At 38.3% G+C, this 18,730-nt stretch overlaps 3 protein-coding genes across 3 annotated transcripts in view; 2 read left to right on the top strand and 1 right to left on the bottom strand.

The window, feature by feature from the left end:
- Positions 1 to 3,893, top strand: part of ark2ca (arkadia (RNF111) C-terminal like ring finger ubiquitin ligase 2Ca) — an 18,258-nt gene extending 14,365 nt beyond the window's left edge. The window contains exon 8 of the mRNA XM_082140983.1: positions 131 to 3,893. Coding sequence (XP_081997109.1) covers positions 131 to 248 — 118 coding nt within the window. The 3' untranslated portion in view covers positions 249 to 3,893. The remainder of the gene's footprint in view (positions 1 to 130) is intronic.
- Positions 3,894 to 5,091: 1,198 nt separating this feature from the next.
- b3galt9 (beta-1,3-galactosyltransferase 9) lies at positions 5,092 to 6,824 on the bottom strand (the record flags this gene model as incomplete). Its single annotated transcript, XM_082142051.1, has 2 exons — positions 6,732 to 6,824; positions 5,092 to 6,198 (listed from the first exon to the last, which is right to left on the bottom strand). The coding sequence occupies exons 1-2, from the start codon at positions 6,735 to 6,737 to the stop codon at positions 5,092 to 5,094; spliced, it is 1,113 nt and encodes a 370-aa protein (XP_081998177.1). The 5' UTR covers positions 6,738 to 6,824.
- Positions 6,825 to 9,138: 2,314 nt separating this feature from the next.
- Positions 9,139 to 18,550, top strand: LOC309477504 (uncharacterized protein). Its single transcript, XM_082140782.1, has 8 exons — positions 9,139 to 9,293; positions 13,170 to 13,315; positions 13,626 to 13,809; positions 17,225 to 17,368; positions 17,465 to 17,598; positions 17,669 to 17,880; positions 18,053 to 18,159; positions 18,446 to 18,550. The coding sequence occupies exons 1-8, from the start codon at positions 9,280 to 9,282 to the stop codon at positions 18,507 to 18,509; spliced, it is 1,005 nt and encodes a 334-aa protein (XP_081996908.1). The 5' UTR covers positions 9,139 to 9,279; the 3' UTR covers positions 18,510 to 18,550.
- Positions 18,551 to 18,730: the final 180 nt, after the last annotated feature.

The following is an 18,730-nucleotide window of genomic DNA, read 5'->3' as shown; positions in this document are numbered from 1 at the left end:
CAAAGCTCAATGGAGCAGTTTCAGACTCAATATTCTGACTAGAATCTGAGTATGACGACGTCAGGCTACCATTTGTATACAAAAACATAAAGAATAAGTTGGCTAATCTCTCTCTCTACTTCTCTTTCAGGAGGTTACCCTGTATGCATCTGTTCCATCAGGCATGTGTGGATCAGTGGTTGGCCACCAGTAGGAAGTGTCCCATCTGCAGAGTGGACATCCAAACACAGCTCACCCCCGAGAGCTGAAATAACCCGCGTTAACAAATAACTCACACACACATGCTCTCTTTCGCTCTTATACATCCACAGATATGTCTATATACAGACATTTCCATCCACACACACACTGTATATTACCTACACACATGTGTATGAGCCATCCAACACACACTAAACACACACTCACATGCTTTACTGAGCCAATGACAATAACTGACACTACACAAACTCACACACACGCTGGTAGAACTTACTAAAGGGTCTGTCGCAAGGAGTGATTCTGTCCGTAGGGAAATGGTGTGTGTCCGTAGCATGTGTGTGTATTTGTGCAATTCCTTAAGCCATGAACTTTACTAAAGACCCTCAGCTTGCATACAATACACACACACACACTTACACACTAATTATAATATATACACAATGAAGCGGATAAGACACTGTCAAATCTAGCTGCTGGAGTGTGTGTGTGTGTGTGTGTGTCCACTGTATTTCTGATCTGCAATACTGCTTTAGTCTTACACACTGGAGCTACTTCGGCTTGCGTGTGTGCGTATGTACGCTTGTTCACCATTTTGGTGCGCGTGTATCGTATGTGTGTTCATATTTTCATGGGTCATTGGGTTAGCGGTGCACGACGGTGCATGTAAAGAAGCCAAAAAAAGAACACATGCTCAACGAAAAACACAAAAGCAACTCATTTCTGAGACAGCAGGAGGAGGGCTGTTGTCTTACACACAAAAAAAACAACAAAGTAGGCGGAGAATGTCGTGATTGGTGGATTCGTGTAGATAGGCGCAGTAGTAGTTGCATGCATCTGTGCTTGGGTTGTTGTTTCAAGGTACACCTGGAAGTGTGTGTGTGTGAGAGAATGCATGAATGTGTATTAGCTCCTTTAAGCTGTGACGATCTGTAACATTATCAGACTCATGTAGCGAGCGTGTGAGTGTGCGCGAGAGAGACCCTGCCATGACCTTTGACCCTAAATGCCTACTGAAAAAAGCACATGTGAGCATAGCTGAAGTGCCCGGCCTCACTCTGGTGCTGCGCTGCCATGGTTACTGTATTTATTATTGGTATTTAAAACATGCAGTGTTTGGAGGGAGGCGGGGCTTGTGCGTGTCCAACCATGTTCTTGTGTGACAGGTTTCCCTTCGTGGTTGCTATGCTGGATGCTATGCTGTATTGCTAGAACTACAATGTAGAATGTCGTGTGATAGAGGACCATCCGCCAACAGCACACAAGCGGGTCGAGAAGGACGAACCAGGAATTTTCCGTATTTGCCCCCACCTAGGCCCGAAACATACACAAGCTGTAACAGTTTTCTACTATTATTTTCAGTTTCAGGTCAAAATGTCAGAGAATCTTGCTGAGGAAGTTAAAATTAGCGAAACTGTTAACATGTTTACAGCTAGCAACGTGAACAATAGCACATCTGGTCTAATGGTGCAGACGTTTGAACACCGTCGCCCACTTGAGCACTGAAGTTTGCAAAAAATGCACATTAAAAAAGGGAAGCATGCTGGCAATGTGTACGTTTCTGGCCTTGCACTTCTTTTTTTCTTTTTTTTTTTTACGCAGAATTTTTACAACTTACAATTATATTCTTTTTATATACGTTGTTTTTCTAAACTTCTGGTTTAATTTGGCTTAATATACAAATTTGACCTAAAAGGCAATTGCAAAATTTTTGGGGCTAACTTCAATATAAAAAAAACCTATTCGTTTCAGCCAATGAGCTGCATTTCTGCCTCTGTCGGCTCCTCCCCCCCCCCAGTGTTCTGTGTGCTGATTGGTGGATGATGGCTCGTGTTGATCGTTTACACAGGGTTATGTCCGTTGAAATGCCTTAAGTATTTAACAATCATAATTTATTACTAACTGTAGATATTGTGGGTGCGTATTTAATTTTGTATAGTTTCATTTTTTGCAATGGAATCATATTTTATTTATTTAGAAATAACACAAAATGATTAAAACTCTTACCTCATGTTTGAGTTGGTTTGCGGGAATGCTTCGCATGCGGTTGGTCGTGTTCGTGTGTGTTTCTCCCTTTGGTGCTGTGACCTTACTGACATTCCGCTTGCTGATTGGTCAGACACGGCAGCGGAGTGGGAGTATTATGGGTTTTGATTCGCTGTCCTGTTTGCACTCTTAGTTTTCCAAGGCCACCCTCTCACTGGCATCATTTTAACCACTCTGGCGACCTTTGCAACAATCTTTCTCCTCCTTTCTCTCTGTAAGACTTTCTTACATTGTTAATGTTTACATGAACTTTACCTCTATCGTCTCATATTTGTGTCTATAGTTGGCTAGTGTTTAACAGTTTTATTCTTGTTAATGTTTACATCCTCTACTTACTTTTCTTTCTCCTTTCTCATGATTTTGCTGTCTTGAACAGTCTTAAATTGCTAATGTTTACATCTAAGGGTGTGGTCAAAATCTAGTGAGCTTCCCTACATAGGAAATTACCTTCTAAGGCAGCATACTAACCTAATAAGTGACTGTTTTGAAACGCTACATAGGCAGCAACAAATACACGACATATTAGCATATTGCTAAGCTAGCAAAGCGATATGCATAAAAATATATAGCATGCACAAATATTGGTTAAAATAGTCCATGGAACTGTTTTTATCAATGCATTTGGGTACTAAAATGAATTATATTTCTGATTGTGCCCGCATTCTCCACCATTTATTGTGGCCAAGGTGTCACAATGCATTCTGGGATTGTCTTCCCTATTAAGCATACATGTGGTTTTTAGATCCTGTACAACAGCCATCGCCTAGGTGGTGTGCATATGGTGTTGTCTAGCCTAGGTAGTGTGCATATGGTGTTGTCTAGCCTAGGTAGGGGGGCTCACTAGGTTTTGGAACAAGCCCATGTCTTTCTCTCAATCTCTCATTCCTTGTGCCTATTTCTGTTTTATTCTCAGTCTTTATCTCTGATATTGTCAGTCAGTCTCCAGGACATGTGAAACCTCTCTCTTCATAGTTTATTTTGCCAGTCTTACTCTTTCTTTCTTTCTTTCTCTCTCTCTCTCTCTCTCTCTCTTTCTCCCTGTCTCATGGCAGGGTCAGGACTAACAGAGTATGATAAAGCACAACAGATTTAAAATGCATGTTTTTCTCAGGTTTGAATATATACATGACTAAATAGAAATATACAGCTACATAGAGAAAATAAAAACTAGTGCAGATGTTCTACTAATGATATTAGAGGATTGATTTTTTTGCTGCTGCTTGCATTTGAAAAACAAAACAAAACCAACAAAGGAAAAAAAAAAGACATTAATAATAATGTTGTCCTAAAAGTGCCAGTGACAGGGGTGCCGCGTGCTGTGGGTGTTTTTTCACTAGCGGATTTTCTAGCAGAATATAGACTATTTATCATTCATATTAAAGCAATAGCGCCTCCTGCTGGTGTGACTGCTAGTACGTAACTGCTGGTCGAGTAAAAAAAAAAAAGTCTGTGTAAAATGTTAGAATTCTCTTTTGGTGGAATTTTTGTACCTTATTTATTACTACTACTAATGATGAATTTAAAAGTGGCTTTGCTAAAATGTTTTTGGTTTTGTTTAGTTTTGTTTTCATTTTGTTTAATTTCAAAGCTTGTACATTATCCTTTTTGTATGTGCTCATTTTGTAATAAAAACTGTTGAAATGCTTAAATGGCTGTTTTGTGTCTTGCACTTTTACAAGCACATTCTGCTGTCAATCATCTTTCTATATAATTTCATTGTCAATTGGAAAATCTAGCTGAAACCTTGTTTTTACATGGTTTGTGGCTGGTGAAAGCAGGTTGGTTGAAGCTGGTATAGATGGTGTGAACAAAGCTTAAATGCTGATTTGTAATGTGCACAGTGTTTTTATTTAGTAGGATTGTTATTCGGTGAATGTATTGAGGGAGCAGTTCACCCATCTTAACAGTAGAGGGCCACACAGACTCTTTTGAATGCTTATGGAGACAATATATGCACAATTTAAATATAAACAAAATTAACATTTTAATGTACACTACATTCACTTAAATATCATCTCATCTTTAGCATTTATTTGTGAAATAAACAAATAAATTCTATTCAGCTATTCAGTAAGAGATGCAAGAAAGAATATATATAATATGCTAATTGATGTTAATAATTTATGAAACCACTTACATTCTCTGTTACCAAAGCAATAAATAATTCACTCTCACTTTTTATCTTCTAACACTGTTGTATGTATGACACAGATGAACTCAGAATTATTAGAGTCAAGGTGAAATTGTGTTCGCAATGTAATATAATTCTGCAATGAGGCATATACTACCGTTCTAAAGTTTGGGGTTGGTAATATTTTTTTTCATATTTTTTTAAAGAAGTCTCTTATGTTCATCATGGCTGCAATTATTTGATAAGAAACAGTAATATTGTGAAATATTACAATATACAATAACTGTTTTCTTTTTAAATATATTTTAAAATGTAATTTATTCCTGTGATCAAAGCTGAATTTTCAGCATCATTACTCCAGTCTTCAGTGTCACATGATCCTGATTTGATGCTCAAAAAAAAATTCTTATTATCGATGCTGAAAGCAGTTGTGCATTCAAAAGAACATAATTTTTTTGAAATAGAAATCTTTGGTAACATAAATGTATTTACTGTCACTTTTGATCAATTGAATGCATCCTTGCTGAATAAGTGTTCATTTCTTTCAAAAATAAAAAACAACAACATTGACCCCAAACCATTTTGATTTCATGTCGACTTTAAGGCCTTTTAGAGTGAATTTCAACACTTTGTGAAATGTTTTATATTTCTGGTCAATTAAATATTTACAATAATTTATAAATCTAAGAGACACAGATACACAATCCCTGTCCATTCTAGCCCTGGGTGTTGTTGTTATTCAGAAAGGAGAGTTTATCCAGGTAGGTCATTGCTTTGCAAACTACCAAGCTATAATATGTTTCCAGCATGCCACAGCCCCTCCCTTTCCCCGCCCCTAAATCCTGCCAAGCCACGCCCATCAGCCCCGCCCCCATTCCTGCCGAGCTGAATAGGAAGTCATAACAGCAGGGGTTATAGCGAATGTGTCGGTCGCCGGAAAATCGAGCACTGTGAGTGGCCACCACGCCTGCCCGTCTTGCACACAGGCCAATCAGAACGTCGGAGGGGAGGGGCAGCGATACGTCCTCTGCGGCGACATACACTTTTCTCACGACGTCTTGAGATAGAAGGAAGGCTGGGCCAGAGCAGTAGTCTGGAAGGCATTTATCGGGATACACCTGATAGGGCAGGTAATATGATTTGTCGGGGTTTCTCTCAGGTGCGGCCCGATGGATGACCCTGCCCAGGTAAAGGTCATCCGGATTTGTTCTTAGTCCCAGCAGGTATGTTGTAAGCGCAGGAAGATTTAAATACACAGAATCCTCAGAGAGAACGATAAATCGGGCTTGTGGGCAAAAAAGTAGGATCCAGCGAAGTGACATTTTAACTTGTTCCCAGTGTCCTCTCTGCCAGTCTCCACTTGAAACACCTCCTTTGAACTGCACGATGTCACCATACCGGGCCGACTCCTCCCTCATCCTATCTTGCTCCACCCCTAAAGGGGAGGGGCCAGTGAAAAACAACGTCCGCACAGCAACACGGTGCACCGAAGTCTGATTGGCCCAGGAGTTTCGGACCGCCTCCCTCTGGCTCAAGTTACCAGGGGAACTCAGGACCACCGTGAGGATGAGGAGGTCCTGATGATGAAGGCAGGGTTCGGTGTTAATTGGATAGAGCTGCGAGGTGTTGACCCTGGCCTCAGTCAGGTCCAGTTTGCGTGCACGCTCCCGGACCTCGAGGACAAAGCGATCGGTGTAGGCGGCGGGAGAAGACTGCAAGAGAAACTCTTCGACTATGTCACCTCCAAACAGCAGCGCGTGAAACAAGATGACGTTACACAAGAGGAAACACCACTGATGAGTCTGCAGCCGAAACACACAGATCTGGGAGAGAGGGTGGAACAACAAATGGGACCAACAACTTGAGTCTAGGGTCAATCAGTCGCATATAATTTTTTTTTAAATCAAATAGAAAAACAGTTAATCTCTAATCTCGGCTAAAAGGACCAGCTTAGACCATGCAGCATGAACATGGTTTATGCTGTTCTAGTCGGTGAACCAGCATAGGCAAGCAAAATCTAGTACAGTAGTGCAACATTTGAAGTGGATCAAAAAAGTTCATCAAAACTTTGTCTTAGGACAAAAAAGTTGTTTCAATTGTTTAAAATTCATGTATAATAAAATAAAGTTTTTGATCCACTTCAGATGTTGACTACTGTATTTAATCAGCATGGTTTCTGGTGCTTTGAGACCATGGAAGTCTTTTCTGCCAGTTAATAACCAGCAAAGTCCATATTAAGAACCAGTATCCAAAACACAACATATGCTGGATATACAGACCAGAATATTCTAGAATTTGCAAAGAGGCACCAATAGAGAGGAACAATGATAGGAATCGAGGACAAATATTTACTTACCTTCATGATGTCCCTTTCAGGGTGTCTTTCTTTCTCTCTTCTCTTCTAAATAAAAATTCCTGTTCAGTTTTCTGTCCCATGAGCTAAAGTGCGTGCTGCTCACCTGGACGTTTGTTTCTACAGTAAACTGACACCAGACAGGTACTGGTAACATAACACAGCTCCGTCTCCACTGGGCAAAGATGTCCAGCTTCACCTACAGTAATAATGGATGATGTCAGGATACATTACATCACGAGGAACTGTTCCCAGGCCGCTTATATTTTCCCCGGCCCGTATCACTTAAAGCGGGTTTTCTCCTCTCATCTAATGGAACGTTTTGTAGAAATTTCAGATGTACTAAATAAATTGCAATTTACACACTATTGGGACTATATAGTGTGCACGCTTAGGATAAGTGTGTCCCAAATCAAAGTATATTGAAAATATTAAACCAAGGATTGTGCTGGATTTTCTGAAAAGATGCTTTCATGCTTATTACCCACAAACCCTTGCACTAGGGAAGAATTGGAGGTAATACTTATACAATAAAGTTTCATGATTTAACTACTTTAGTTAACATTAACTAACAATGACAATACTTCTACAGCATTTATTAATCTTTGTTCATGTTAATTTCTACATTTACTTATATTTTTTATAAGTTGTAAATATTAACATTAGTTAATTTACTGTGGACTAATATGAACAGACAATAAACTATTGTATGTTTATTAGCTAACATTAACAAAGGTTATTAAATGCTATAAAAATAAAAAGTTATATATAAAAAGTTAGTTCATGTTATACAACAGGGCTGTTCAATTCTTGAATCTGATTGGTTGACGAACTAAAGTGTGCAATTATTTTCAGGGAAATGAACGGCTAAAGTAGTCCCAGCATTACAGCTCCATATGACTTCGTCAAATAATTTCAGTTATTTCAAAGGTCCTTACAGCCGACAACAGCAAAATAACCAAAACCCACAACGACACTGACCAAGCAAATAAATATAGCAAACAATAGAATAAAAACGACAAATTATTTCCATGTTTTTTCTGCCACAAAATAACGCTTTATTATGTACGGAAAGCATACTCTCTTTCTCCCGCTCTCTCTCCCACTCAAACGCACACACACACATATACAGTACGGACACACACTCACACAGAAACGTTTAGTCAGCGCTGTTCTGACGATTTTATCAGTAAAATAGTTTAGCAACTTAGAATCTACATGAGTTTTCTCACTAGCGATGTATAACGGCGCTGTTCTTGAAGCAGATAAACTTACAGTTTCATTATTAGTAGAGACTCAGTGCTTCCGAACACTGAGAGAAGAACAGATTCAGGTAATTCATACACGCTGAATCTCTCTCTATCTCTCTCTCTAACAACTGCATTAATGACTGACTTAAGTCTGCTATCAATGGCTGAAGCCTCAGTTACTTGCTCTAAAATTATGTTTTGGAATTAGCAAATTAGGCGTGGGATGAGGTGCATAATAAATTTATCCTACAAACAAGAGCTTTGAAGGACAAAAACTTGACAAATGTCTTCAAATACAACATCTCAATGTCTTGAGGTGTGGTGACCGTCATATAAGCAGAATAAATGACTCCGGTCAATTAATTATTAGAAAATAATGCACACCCGAGGTATAACGGCGTGGCTGCATTACCACCTCCGGTGTGCATTATTTTCTAATAATTCAATAGCCAGTAGTCAATTATTTAACTAATGCATTACCTAATGATAATAAATTAGACATTATTGCAAAGTATTAGAAAAAGATTTTTGAAATGGTTTTCTTTTGAATTTTTCAGTTGATAAATGGCAAGCAAGTTGAAAATAAATCTTGATGGGTTGTATTTTGTGACCGTGACCATCTGAATGTGCAGCTTGATTTGAATGGCAAAATTATGTAAGAAATAATTTGCCAGGGACAACAATTAAATCAATGATGCAGGTTTAACTGTGACTGACCAATGAGAAGCAAGTATTCCAGAGCACCGTGCAAAAATAAAGACAAGGCCTATCATTAAGTGTGTACACTCACTGTAACAAATTATTTTCCTAAATAAAACAAAGATTATTGGAGTATGTTTTAAAAGGAAATTACTATTTCAGTCTTTCTACATCAAAATGTTACATTTAATTCAATGTGTTTCGTCTCCTTTGTAATTGTTTACATACCATTTATTTCAGTGTGAGTTATGGTAGTGTGTGAGGACTGGCTTGTTCCTGGGGTGGACATTTGCCCATCTGTAAGAATGAAAGACACGTGGGTGATGATTCACATGTCAGAAGAGCTATTTTTTCTCCTCTATGATCACATTTACATGTTGTGCATCATTCATTGTCAGCACTAACCTACATACCTACATATCATACATACAGTCTCTCTCTCTGTCAGTCACGTACACAAATAAACCTTTTACAGTGTCTTCACTCAAGATGACTGAGGCTCTGTCTGGTACATGATGTACTGCAGAGAACGAGTGGGAGAGAGAAGAAAGAAAGGAAACCAGTGGCACACATATTGACAACAGGCAAAAAGCAACATCAACATGACATCAGAGAAGTGAGTACCGTACATTCATAAACACATTCATGACAGAAAGACACATATATATGAAAAGAAGAGAGAATTTAACAAAAGTGTAGATCTTCAAGGCTTTAAATTTATCAGCCACAATTATTGCTCAAAATCCTCCTGAAATTAATAATTTCATTAAGGCACAGAATGGGTAATTCTCAGAACAATTGCATGCCAAGTGTGTTATGATTTAGGCTATACCACTGATTTATTTTGTGTAATATTTTATTTACTTAACAGTTACGCTATGCAGGACTAGATTTACCCTGTTTAGTATGGAAGCTTTGTTTTAGCCACATAATAAAATAAAATAAGTTAATTGCAACTTTTTATCTTTTATCTTGCAATTCTGACTTCATTTCTCACAATTCAGAGTTTATAACTCGCAATTCAGAGGGGACAAAAGTCTGAATTGTTTGTAAAAAGCTGCAATTACCACATTTTTACCCCATTGCATTGCACACAAGTGTTCTATTCATAATAACTATTCTAAACTATTCATAATCATTGCATTTTGATGGGTTATATTAAATAAAATTCTTTCAAAATGAGCTTTTATTGAAATTAAAATAGCATGCTTTTTACTGAGTTTCTAAAATATGTTTCTGATGGGCTTTTTTCTTTCTTTTTTTTTTTTACCACATGGTACAGACAGAGGTAAATTTATCTTGCAGTCTTCTACTTTTTCTTTAAGTTTACCCTTGTCAAGCAAAATAGTAACTCTGTTATGGGGAAACACTTTTTAAATGTTTAAAAAAAAAAAAAAAAAATCTTGGTACAAAACAAGCAAAATAATATTGACTGAAAATAATGTGGTGCATTGATGCTTGCTAGTTAACGTTAGTAGATATTTTTAGGCACAAATGATAGAGTTTCCTGATGTTCATAAAGGTAAAAAATCAGTAGATTGTAGATGTTACGGTGTTGCAGGGACGATGAGAGATGAAGTGTAGCAGTTCATTGAAGAATACACACAAAGATACAAAAGAGCAATGAAGATGCCAATATTCCATAAAGGAAACAGAAATCTAAACAAGAAACCGAACCATCAAGAATAACGATGAAAACCGCAACAGTTTACAATGGGATGTAAAAACAACAACTGACAACAGACTGCTGAAACACATACAGGCTACACATGGATAACAAGAGGCTAAACAAGGCACAGGTGAAGGTAATGAATCGCTATGGCAACAAACAAAGCAGCAATGGAAAGGCAAACTGGAACTAAACACAGGGAGTGAAACAGTAAACGATAGAAACAGAAAATACATATTTAAATAAAAGTCTTTAAACACAAAACAGGGGAAACAAGACAGGAATTGCAACAGTAGATAAATAAATGATATCTAGTTATGCTGTGTTCTTCTGATAAGAGATTTAGTGATCAGTGTCTCATCTCTGTCAGATGTAAAAGAATTGAGAGATTTTATCACTACTTCCAGCAGCAGGTATGCCTCCGTCTCTCATTCAGTCACACATATTGGACATTCCCATTTCTCTGCCAGTCTTTGTCTCTGATAATTATGAGTTTTAAAAGTCATGGGTTGAGTGTGTGATGTCTGCCAGAAACCCATGGTGACTGGTTGTGAAAACGTTTGAGCTCTGGGTTGTCATGGTAACAAAACTGGTTGCCAGGGTGATGATTGCATTATCGGCATATGGAAACAGCATGGTGAATTGGTGACCGGTTTAGCACTCAGGGTTTCATGGTGTTAAGTTAAATGACAGTGCAATTGGTTCTCAGGGTTACAGGAGTGCGTAGTTGTCTTGGCTTGATTGTGTTTTGACTGTCAGTGCAATTATTTTCTCTTGTCACTTTGTTTTTGTCAGTGAAGAAGAATTTCGTGCACACTGCATACATGTCTGATGTGAAGCTATGTTTGTCGACAAGAGGTAAAATATTTTATTGTGGCGACAGGCGCAGCCCACCCATGACCCCTGACACTCACAACCCCCATCCTCTTAGCTGTTGTCCTGCTGTAAAGTATGTCTAAAAAAAAAAGAAAAAGAAAAAAGAGAGAGAATATCCGCAGAATATCAGAAAAGCATGAGCACTAAAAGCAGACAGAGTCAAGGACATCGACTTACACCCACATGCATGACTCACAACTGTGTTTGTGTATATCAAAAACGATTGATCTGTTCTCATTGAAAAATATAGATTGGACCAGACATGGTTGTGTATGAAATGAAAAAGCAAGATAAAAAAAGAAAGAAAAGTGAAAAGTGTCTGCCTATGCAAAACTTAAAGGCTTAGTTCACCAAAAATGGAAAATTCTGACATCAATTACTCTCCCCATGTTCTTCCAAACCCATGAGACTCTTCAAAACACTAATTAAGATATTTTTAGGGAAACCTGAGAGCTTTCTGTCTTGCTGAAGGTAAGATTCAAAAAGATCATAAAGGCATCATAAAATGAATCAATATGAATCAAGTGACTCAATCTAAGTCTTGTGAAGAGATACGATTGCTTTATATGATCAAGAGATTTAATTCCGGCTTTTATTCACACTTAAACACATATATGTAGAGCACATCATGGTCAATACGCTACTTTTTTACTAAGTTTCTAAAATATGTCTCTAATAGACTTTGTTCAATTTTGTAATGCTGTGACCTTTTCCTCCATCTAAAAAATAATGGTTTGCACTTTCTGGCATCATGCATATATATATTTTTTGACCACATTTTTCTACTATTTCTTTGTGTGAAACCAGAGACTTCTGTCCCTCCACTGACAGATTTCAAGGCAAGATTCAAAAAGGTCATAAAGGCATTGTAAAATGAATCCATCAAAATTTGACAAACCATCTCTTTTTACCAACCAAATGCAACATTTTCTTGAAAGTTCAGTCTACTGAATGCAATCTACAAATTATTAAATTACATTAAATATGAAATGTCTTGTATAATGTGTTCTTTTATTAATGTTTAGAGCTTGTTTTTGTGTGTTGTATGGAGGACTTCATGGCCAATCAGGCCAATATTAGACAATTTATTATAGCTTACAAATGAGCAATTGAAATTATATGTTTAAATGTTAAAAAAGATTAACAATAGTGCTTAGATACATATTTCAAACAGTCTTGAACAATCTCAAGAGATGGCATATACACACAAACAGTAACAATACCATCCGGGACAGGACCTTTCATGGAGCCGTTCGTGACTCAAATTTATGCATTTCAATGCCAACACTATCAACGCCGAAATGAATCTGAAGAAGTCAGGTGGTACAGGTCAGTACTCTTTGACATTTGATATATATATATATGACGTAACAAAGACTTTGATTTGACTTTGACTTGATACACGCTTTGCTGGTTCAGAGAAAAAAAGATTCACAAAAGTGTTGAAGATTCACAAATCAGATGCAAAATAGAAGCGCCCAATAGTAAAGCAGCATATCACTAGTATGGTTTGTAGGCGATCACATTGGATATGTAGGTTAGACACAGTCAATGGCGTATTTTATAACAGGTGTGAGCAGTGATGTAGCGGAGGGTGTTGGTGGGCGCCGCGATAACCCCAACCCTGTGGCCCAAGTCAAGTCTTTCTGATCTTCTGGTCTATGGCTCAGGTCCCTCAATCATATGTAAGTCGGTGGGATTTGTCCCCTTATTTTTTATAAAGCTTATAAGCCTTATCAACACACATCTCCTCAGCAGACTGCAAGATCTGAGTGTCATTCAGTGAGAGCAAGAGACACAACAGTGATCTACTGCACAGCATGTTCACAGCAGAGCAGATGGCTGTTTTGTTGTTTGCCTGCTGTGTTTTAAGAGTGATGAGTTTGCGCATGTGTTTTCTGAAATGCATTTTCAGGATTTTCCTTTTTTTTATGTGTGTATGTTTAGTAAACACTTTAAGGGAGATGAGGACCTTTTGTTCATCAAAAATATTATGCAGAGTGACAGCACCAAGGGTCATTGCTGTAGCAACACCAGCTCAAAGAGGAATAAAGCGTCGTCCAAAGGCAAACCCTCTGACATGATATATGTTGGTCAGTATTTCTTTGTCTGTCAATGACTTTCAGACTTTTCTACACCTGCCTAAACATTTTAGGAGGTCTGGTCTGCTGCCAGTGGCAACTATAAATGTAAACAGTATTAATAGCATAAAATCACAAATGAGATCTCAGTTGTTTCTCAACATGTTGAAGTTTTTTTTGTGTGTTTAAATCTTATTTGGAATTTTAACAGAATATCATTTGTAATAAAAAATGTTTTTTAAATGCAAACAAATAGAAAAACATACTAACAAATATGCATGAAAAAAAAATTGTAGGTTTTTAAATGTTTGTTTGTGTTTAGTTGGAGGCTGGAGTAAAGATGACCCGTCCTGTCCAGTTGAGCAGTTCTGCCCCCAGTATAATGAGTGGAAGATGACCGCTCCAATGCACCATCAACGCGGCGACACAGGGGTGTGTGCTCTGGGCGGGATCATCTACACTGTGGGCGGGTCTGATGATGTCACCTGTTTGAGCAGCGTGGAGAGGTGGGAGTTTTCATCAGTTTAGAACTAAACAAACTGTCCTTCAAATAGAGTTTTTTTTTTTGTGTGTGTGAAGTGCACGAGATTCTACTCACAGTTGATTTCAATAGAGTTTGGGATTAACTAATCTTCCGGTACTCTTACTAACATAATTTCATTTTTAGCAATATTAAGCTATTTTTATAAATACATACTTTTTAATATTAAATATTTTTCCGTAATGCATTCTGGGATTGCTGTCATGATTCCTGTCTTGTGTTCTCCTTGTCTTGTGTGGACTTTGGTTATTTCCTGTCCTGTGCCATGTTTTGTAGTCCTTTGTAGTTTTCTTGTTTATTAGTCTCCCCAGGTGTTTCCGATTAACCACGCCCCCTTGTTATCGTGTTTAGCTTGTTTGCCTGTGTATTTAAACAACATTTTATGTTGTTTGTCGGTCGTTGTAGCTGTTGCTGTCCTATGTTCCTGTCCTGAGTGCCGTTGTTTGCCCTGGATTACCTGTTTGTTTTATTAAAGTCGTGCTTGCATGTGGATTCTCTCTCCGCCTTGTCCGTGCCTACCTCATCGTTACAATTGCATTCTATGTGAAGAAAGCAAGCATTAGTTTAGTATGCTCTAATGATTAATTTCAGTTAAATAAAGCTTAAGTAAACCTTAAGAATACATAGCACACAATTGTTAGGTAAAATAGTCCTTTTTTAATTATATTAAATATTTTTGTGATAAAATTTCTCAGAGTTGAATTAAAGGTAGGGTAGGTAATTTTCAGAGAGGCTAGTAATAGCTTGCTAGCTTTGAAAGCATAAGATCCTACCCTCCCTTCAAAGCGTTTACAAAGCTACGCTTCCTTCAAAACACATGATCGCGTACAGCGTCACGAGAGACGGCGTGTCTCAAAGCACATAACATTACAATAATAATGAACATAAACAACTTGAAGAGCACTGACCTGTACCACCTGACTGCTTCAGATTCATTTCGATGTTGATAGTGTTGCCCTTGAAATGCATAAATTTGAGTCACGAACGTCTTCATGTATAACGTCATGGGTTTCCATCTCTTCCAAATTACAGTAGTTATGGCGTGAACGCAGCATAAGCTGTTTTGGTTTATGAGGAACTGTAAAAGGCGTCTGCTGTTTCGGTTGTGGTGTTCGGTGTTCGGTGACTGACGTCTGTCTAACTCTGCATAGCATGAAACGCACTGATGACGTGTGACACTGCAAGCAGGTGCGCAGAGGTATGAAAATACATATGCTGAAAGGTAGATAGGACATCATATCATTGCATTTGGACCGAATGCAATTATTGGACGAACATTTTATGGTCTTGCTCGGTGTCAAGGTCTTAAGAACCACACCTTATCACCCGCAGACTGATGGTCTGACGAAGAGATTCAATCAAACACTTAAACAAATGCTGCGAAAGTATGTGAGTGAATCTGGAGCTGGCTGGGATAAGTGGATTCCCTACCTATTGTTTGCTCACAGGGAGGTCCCTCAGTCTTCTACTGGCTTCTCACCTTTTGAGTTGCAATGGTTGCTGCAGTGGAGAGTGTGGTCTGAGTGCTGCAGGTATTTTGTACTTTGTTGTAGTCTTTTTTGGTGTTATTTTTGAGGAAGTACATTTTTGGAAAATTTACATTTTTCATTATTGGTTTTTCATCTAATTTGTATTTATATATATTTGGGTTAGGATTTTTCAGGATTTTTCACGTTTGAATAAATATTCATATATACTTCAAACTTTTTGTATTCACTCTGCCTCTGTTTAATTAGGCCACACATTTTTTTGGTGCCCATTACTGGGTTCCTATTACATACACCTTCCACAGACGAGATATATATACATTTAAATATTTAGACCACTTAAAGGTCCCATGACATGCTACTTTTTGTAGGCTTTAATATAGGCCTTAGTGGTCCCTAGTACTTTATCTGAAATCTCTTTCCAAAAATTCAGCTTCGGTGCAGAATTATAGCCACTACAAGCCAGTCCCAGAATGAGCTTCCTTCAGACAGGCCGTTTCGGTGTCTGTAGCCTTAAATGATAATGAGGAGGAGAAAGGCGGCGCAAGGTGGAGGGTGGGTGTGGCCTTGACCATCTTGCGCAACGGTACCGTGGCGTGCATGTTTACGTTGGATATAGCAATGGCACGAAGACACGCAGTCTTTCAAGCATTTCATTTTGACCCAGAATCTGATCCAGATGGAGAAGCAACGGATGAAGAAGTTGCACCTCAGCGGCTCCAGCAGGACGTTTCCGAATGGTTAGTTTAAAATATTATGTCTGGATACGGTAACGTTACTTTATTCGGATGGTTTACAGTTATTATCATGTAGCTAACGCGAACCTACTGTTGCCTTTTCATGAGAGATCTGTAACGTCTGTAATTTATCTTATTACAATTACATCAAGCTCTGCGATCTTGAAATGCGGATATCGCGCGCGCCATATAACCAACAGGAAAACGGTTATCCAAATAACAAAGAAGTGTACAACACTCGCGTTACAGTGTGTGTATTCACACACATAAACTGCATAGCTGCATAGCTAATGTTACAGCCACATTCTACGTGTAACAATCTAGGTAACCATAAACAGTAAAGCAACACACTTATATATAATTAGTTGACTTACTTGTCCGAGGTGTGTAGCTGAGCCAAAGAGAGTGATCCAGACTTTAGTTTCAGACATTCAGCAAGCCCAGCTCTGTATTGACCCTTTGGTGTTCATTTGTACATCCAATTATTGAGCAATTGTTATGCTTCGCTCGCTCAAAAGCCATGATATCTCTCATGGACAAACTAAAATCGCGCGCGCGCGTTCCTACTTCCCAGCGCATTTTCTCATGGGCGAGAAATATTCTCTGGGCGGGCAAAGCAGAGACAGGGGAGGTAACATCTCCTCCTTATGACGTCATAAGGAGGAGATTCAAGATCAGCGCGTATGAGCCTCCATTTTCTCAAAGGCAGAGAAAGATAGCAAAAGCTTGATTTACACCGATTGAAATTTCTAGAAACTTGGGGACCATATACAGGCTAGGGGAACTCATATTAATGTTAAAAAACCTCAGAAAGTGAAAATTTCATGTCATGGGACCTTTAATTTATTGATTGCTATCAGGATGTGAAGAGACTTTCAACCAGCATAACAAAAAATGTTTCCGTAACAAATCGCCTACCCTGCCTTTAATTTGAAGGATATTCAATTATAATCCTAATTTCTTTGCCTTTGTCTGCCATTTCATATTGATGTGTTCACTCAATGCATTTTGCAACGCTGCCTTAGAAATTGGCCAATAGTTTATTCCTAGAATCTGTAAAATGTACCTGGTTATTGTTTAAAACAGCTTTCACATGTTACAGCATGTATATGATGCCTTAAAATGCTGAGTGAATGTGTTTGTTTATGTGTGTTAGGTATGATCCAGAGCGTAACACCTGGTGTGTGGACGTGCCGTCGATCTCCTCGCCACGGTCAAGGGTGTGTGTTGTAGAGATGGATGGATGTCTGATTACACTCGGAGGTTTTGACGGAATGACCTGCATTAACACAGTAGAGAGGTCTACACACAATAACACATATACACATACAGAGAAACATAACTCTGGAGATATGAAGATCTCCTTTAGACAAACTCATACACACACTTGTTGTAGGTATGACCCATTGAAGAACTCCTGGTCTAAGTTGACTCCAATGCTGAGGAACAGGGCAGCTGCATCCGCCGCTGTCCTGAACGGTCAAATTTACGTTGTGGGAGGAACAGATGGAGACATGCCGCTAGATTCAGGTACACAAACACATACATGTGCAAATTTGCAAAAAATCGAAATAACTCAATACTCATTCTTCTGACCTAGTGGAGCTTTTTGATCCATTTGAGGGATGCTGGTGTCTCTGCCCCACCATGTCCACCCCGAGGGTGGCTTCAGGATGTGCTGCGTTTCTTGGCTGTCTGTATGTGGCCGGAGGACGAGACGAACTTGGTCTGTCATTGAGCACCGTGGAGAAATATGACCCAGACACTCTCCGCTGGAGCCCAGTTAGGGCTATGAACAACAAGAGATTTCAGGTTTGAGTGAATAAGAGCTAAAGTCTTCTTAAAGGAATAGTTCACCAAAAGATTATTTTACTTACCCTCTTGTCATTCCAAACCTATACATAGAATACTACCATTATAAAATTATTCTGAAGTGTTTTAATCATGGCCTTTGTTGTAAGATTATTGTGTTTAAAATGCACAGGTTTCTTTAGTGCTGTTTAATGACTTTCTATTGGCTATCGGAGGACACGATGGTGTAAGTGACCTTAAAACAATGGAGGCTTACAACCATGAGAAAAACTCCTGGAGGTGTGTATTGTTTTAAGTGTCTCATACATGTAAAGCCTCACAAATGCAGCAAATCTGCAGTCTTTTAAGTACTGATTGTGGGAGGAAATCTACAGAATGGATTTAAATATGCCATTAATGTGTTAAAAATGCTCTTATAGTTCAGACTGTTATGAAATGAATAGTTCAAAAAAAAAAATAGAATCCAAAAACAAAAATACTGTCATTATTTATACCTAAATGAAGATTATAGGCTACTACTTTTTTCTTCATCTCTCACAGTCCTTATATCTTCTCTTGTGTTTAGACATTTTGGAAGTATGAGGTCCAAGCATCCAGGTGGACATGTGGCTCTGGTTAAGGCTGTGTGAAATGTATTGATTGAAATATCATTGTAATAAATGACAGTGAAATGAAATTCTGTCTAATTTCTTGACCCTCACAAAAACATACTGCTGTTGTACTATGTTTTCCGGTATCATATTGGATAATAATACCATGGTATTTTATTCCAGTAGTGGTAGATGAAAATGGAAATCATTCAGTTCTATGCTATATATGTCAAAGTAAGAAAACAGCATATCGTACTGTT

Source organism: Leuciscus leuciscus, assembly GCF_965113295.1.
Source record: "Leuciscus leuciscus genome assembly, chromosome: 16".
In the NCBI taxonomy this organism is placed as follows: domain Eukaryota; kingdom Metazoa; phylum Chordata; class Actinopteri; order Cypriniformes; family Leuciscidae; genus Leuciscus; species Leuciscus leuciscus.
The sequence above is the reverse complement of the archived record's forward strand: the minus strand, read 5'-3'. Positions and strand labels throughout refer to the sequence as shown.

Coding starts and splice junctions, on each gene's coding strand:
- LOC309477504 (XM_082140782.1), top strand. Junction 17,369..17,464: donor TGCATTAACACAGTAGAGAG/GTCTACACACAA, acceptor CACTTGTTGTAG/GTATGACCCATTGAAGAACT. Junction 18,160..18,445: donor CATGAGAAAAACTCCTGGAG/GTGTGTATTGTT, acceptor TCTTGTGTTTAG/ACATTTTGGAAGTATGAGGT.